At 38.6% G+C, this 4,554-nt stretch overlaps 1 protein-coding gene across 1 annotated transcript; it reads left to right on the forward strand.

Moving 5' to 3' along the window:
• Positions 1–272: 272 nt before the first annotated feature.
• Positions 273–1,662, forward strand: LOC138876058 (uncharacterized). The gene is made up of 2 exons (XM_070154947.1): positions 273–1,005; positions 1,292–1,662. The coding sequence occupies exons 1-2, from the start codon at positions 273–275 to the stop codon at positions 1,660–1,662; spliced, it is 1,104 nt and encodes a 367-aa protein (XP_070011048.1).
• Positions 1,663–4,554: the final 2,892 nt, after the last annotated feature.

Genomic DNA, 4,554 nt, shown 5'->3' on the forward strand with positions numbered 1-4,554 from the left:
TCCTAAGAAATTCAAGATGCCCGATATTCCAAAATACAATTGAACAACTGATCCACGAGACCACGTGACTGCATTCACAACTGGTGCAAAGGGCAACGACTTGACCAAACAAGAAATTGAATCAATATTGGTAAAAGAATTTCGGTGAAACACTCACTAGGGGAGCATTTACATGGTATTCTCTTTTACCCGAAAATTCTATAAATTCTTTTGCTGAGCTTGCAGATTCAATTATCAAAGCACACTCGGGAGCTCAAAAAGTCTAAAAGAGAATGGAGGATATTTTCAAAATAAAGCAAGGACATTCGAAGCTACTCAGAGAATTTGTAGACAGATTCCAGCATGAAAGGATGATGTTGCCACGTGTACCTGATAACTGGGCAGCTATGGCTTTTGCCAGTAATTTAAATGAGAAAAGTTCAGAAGCCACGAGACGACTTAAGGAAAGTCTACGTGAATTTCCAGTAACCACTTGGAATGATATTTACAATAAATACATCATGAATTTGAGGATAGAAGAAGATACCATTTCTCGGTCTCAAAAAGAGGAGAGGGTAAGTTCGAGACGTGCTGAAACTGAAAAAAGGTCCGATAAAAACAGATACGAGCCCTACATGGGACCAGCAGGAAGAAACTCACGTTCAAAGCAGGATAACTCAAGGTACGATCATAGATCGAGAGATAGAGAGTCAGGCTCATCATCAAGGTTTGGAAAAGAGCAAAATGCACAAGAGACGCGAGATGATGATAGAGGCTCGAAGGCAAAATTTGGCGATTACAATTTCAATGTAAGCACATCAGAGTTAGTAGCAGTATTGAGAAGCATGGGTGATAAGGTGCGGTGGCCAAAGGAAATGAGATCAAACCCGAATAGGCGAAATCCTGATTTTTGGTGCGAGTTTCATAACGATCATGGTCACAAAACGGCAGATTGTAGATTACTGCAAGGTGAAGTTGACCATTTGTTAAAACAGGGATATCTAATAGAATTGTTTAGTGAAAAAGGTAAAAAAGCATATATGAAGAACATATAGGAGCCCCCTAAACCTCCTTCACCAAAAAGGATCGTTAACGTTATAAGCGGAGGATAAAAAATTAATGGCGTGACATATACGACAGCCAAGAAAGTTTCAAAGGTTACAGTCACAGCGGGTTCGACGTGTTTTGGAAGAAGAAAGAATTACATTTGATGATGAAGATGTAGATGTCGTACTAACTCTACACAATGATGCACTGGTAATATCTTTACTTGTACATGACACTAATGTGAAACGAGTTTTGATTGATCCAGGTAGCTTCGTGAACATCATTTTGCTAAGAGTGTTAAATGAAATACAAGCTGAAGATAAGCTGATACCCAAGGCGCATACTTTATCTGATTTTGACAATTCAAGCGTTGTAACAAAAGGGAAGGTAATACTCACAGCATTTGTAGAAGGAGTTGTCAAAGATACAAAATTTCAGGTGGTAGAGATGGATATGGCTTATAATATGATTCTCGGTAGATCATGGATTCACGAAATGGATGTTGTGCCATCTACCCTACATCAAGTTATTAAATTCCCTTCACGATGGGGAATACGTCAAATCCGCGGTGATCAACAGACATCTAGGAGCATCAACTCCGTAGAAGATTCAAGCGCAAAAAATGAAGAAAAATAGCAATTATAGAATCTAGTTGAGGATGTTGCAACACAAGCCTCAACTGAACACGGGCGGACAGATGTAGACTCGAGGCCCGATTCCATCCAAGAACCGGAAGAAAATGAAACATCAAAACGACGATTGAAGAGTTGGAAGCTGTAGAACTATTCACACCTTTGCCTAAAAGGAAAGTCTACATTGGGGCCAACCTAAGCCACGAAATGAAAGGTAAGTTGACTGAATTCTTGAAAACTAATGTGGATTGTTTTGCTTGGTCCCATTCTGATATGACAGGAATACCTCCAGAAGTAATGACTCACAAGTTAAATGAAGATCCATCATATTCACCTGTCAAACAAAAGAAAAGAAAGCAAATATCTTTCAAAAATCAGGTGATTCAAGATGAAGTGCAAAAACTTTTAAAAATTGGGTCTATCCGCGAGGTAAAATATCCAAACTGGTTATCTAATACTGTAGTAGTACCAAAAAGAATGGTAAGTGGCGAGTTTGTGTTGATTATACTGACCTAAACAAAGCTTGTCCTAGAGGTTCATTTCCATTACCGCATATAGATCAACTAATTGATGCTACTGCAGGACATGAATTGTTAAGTTTTTTAGATGCATATTCAGGTATAACCAAATCAAAATGGATCTCCTAGATGAGGAAAAAACTTCATTTATAACAGACAGGGGGACTTACTGTAACAAAGTAATGCCATTTGTCCTCAAAAACGCTGAAGCCACATATCAAAGGTTGGTGACCAAAATGTTTCAAGACCATTTAGGGAAAATCATGAAAGTCTACATAGATGATATGTTGTTCAAGTCACAACAATCAGGGGGTCATATTCAACACCTGTCTGATACATTTCAGATTCTCCGTAAATTTAACATGAAGCTAAATCCCGAGAAATGTGCATTTTTTGTCACTTTTTAAAAAACAACACCTGTCTGATACATCAGGTCCGAGGAACGAGATTGTCACTTTTTTGTAGTATGGAATTGTTCCTGAAGATAAGAAAAAGGCTCAAGCACTTCGCAAAAAAGCTACTCGGTACTGTTTAAAGCAAGACAATCTTTATTATAAAATATTCGGTGGTCCCCTAGCAAGATGCCTCGAACCTTCTCAAACAGAGTATGTGATAAGAGAAATACATGAGGGGCATCGTGGAAATCACGCGGGAGGAAGATCCTTAGTGAAAACCATGATTAGAGCCGGCTATTATTGGCCCAAAATGGAAGATGCGTAAAATTTTGTGGCTAAATGGGACAAGTGCCAAAGATACGGTAACAATATGCATAGACCTGCAGAATTGTTACATTCGGTCATTACACCGTGGCCTTTTATGAAGTGGGGATTGGACATCGTGGGACCACTACTGCTAGCCAAAGGCAAGGTAAGATTTTTGCTAGTACTCACTGATTATTTTACTAAGTGGGTAGAAGCATGTGCTTTTAAACAGGTACGAGAAAAAGAGGTCAGAGATTTCATTTGGCGAAACATCATATGCCGATTCGGCATACCAAAGGAAATCGTATGTGATAACGGCCCGCAATTTATAGGCGCACAAATCATAATTTTTTTTCAAAGTTAGCAAATTAAAAGGATTACTTCAACGCCTTACCATCTGATGGGTAATGGACAAGCTGAATCAACGAATAAAGTCATTATCAACAATTTGAAGAAAAGGTTGAAGGAATCCAAAGGCAATTGGCCAGAGGTGTTGCCTGGTGAGAAAAGCCTTTACCATGAGTTTTCACCTTCCAACCAAACCTATGTGACAGGTTTTTCCAATATCTACCTTCCATTGGAGAAACATTCAATAACATTCCTACCCAACCACAGAAATTGGGAATCTCATCTACAGTTCCCATGGTTGTTAGAAAAGAGGAAAAAGTTAAATAGTAGCGGGAAAAATAAAGGGAAAAGATAGAAAAAGTTGTAAAAGGAAAACTTACGTGCAAAATTCCACTTCTCAGGAAATGGAACATTTTCTTCACCCACTAAACCAACAGTGGGGGCAGCAACAAACCTGGCATACCATCCACGGTCCTTATCATCCTCTAGGCTAACTAACACTCTCTTACTTCTCGCTACTAAAGTAAAAATCCCATGACGGAAAAGTTTAGGGGAGTAGAGATGGATCAAATGAAAGAAAGTAAAAGGCAAATTAGCCATATTTGTTAAATGCCTTAAGCATGCAACAACCCTCCACACAATGGGGCCAATCTGTCCTAAACAAATGTAGAAAAAATGACAGAATTCGATGATAATAGGATCAATGGGGTGTTTAAAATTCAGCGTAAAAGGGTATGTATACACAAAAGAAAACCCGGTCAAGTAAGATGTAATCCTTTGGTTCGCATTGGGAATTATAATGGGGAAATCATGTCTCTAGTGGCAATCCCTACGAACAACAAAGATTAGACCTTCGGTGATTTGAGATGGGTAAATACCAGCACAATCTAAAGAAGACATAGAAGAAACTTGGTTTCTGATCGACTCTGAATCAGTGTAAAAAGATAGTTCAGTAGGAACAATTTCATCTACCAAAGGTTAACGAAGAGGTTCATTAGAATCTTTACTTATAGATGAAGATCTATGGAAAAAAGAATCCCTAGTTCTAGAAGGTGGAGTTCACAGGAGGTATAGAAGAGCCCGTATCGATGAATACCCTAACCTACGAAGTCTTCCTCCTCTTTTACTTCTAACATGAGCAAGAGGAAGGTCATCAACAATGGGGACTCTTCCAGGGTTAGGGTTTGAAGAAGACATAGCAGTATGAGGAAGAAGAAAACAAGAAGTGAATATTCTAAATTTTTTATGAGAAAGACAAAAGGCAAAAACTATATTTATACTCAGAAGCAACCATCAAAGGAAAAGGTGTAATGATGGAAACATCATGAT

The sequence above is a fragment of the Nicotiana sylvestris genome, chromosome 8 (assembly GCF_000393655.2).
Source record: "Nicotiana sylvestris chromosome 8, ASM39365v2, whole genome shotgun sequence".
NCBI classification, from domain to species: Eukaryota; Viridiplantae; Streptophyta; class Magnoliopsida; order Solanales; family Solanaceae; genus Nicotiana; species Nicotiana sylvestris.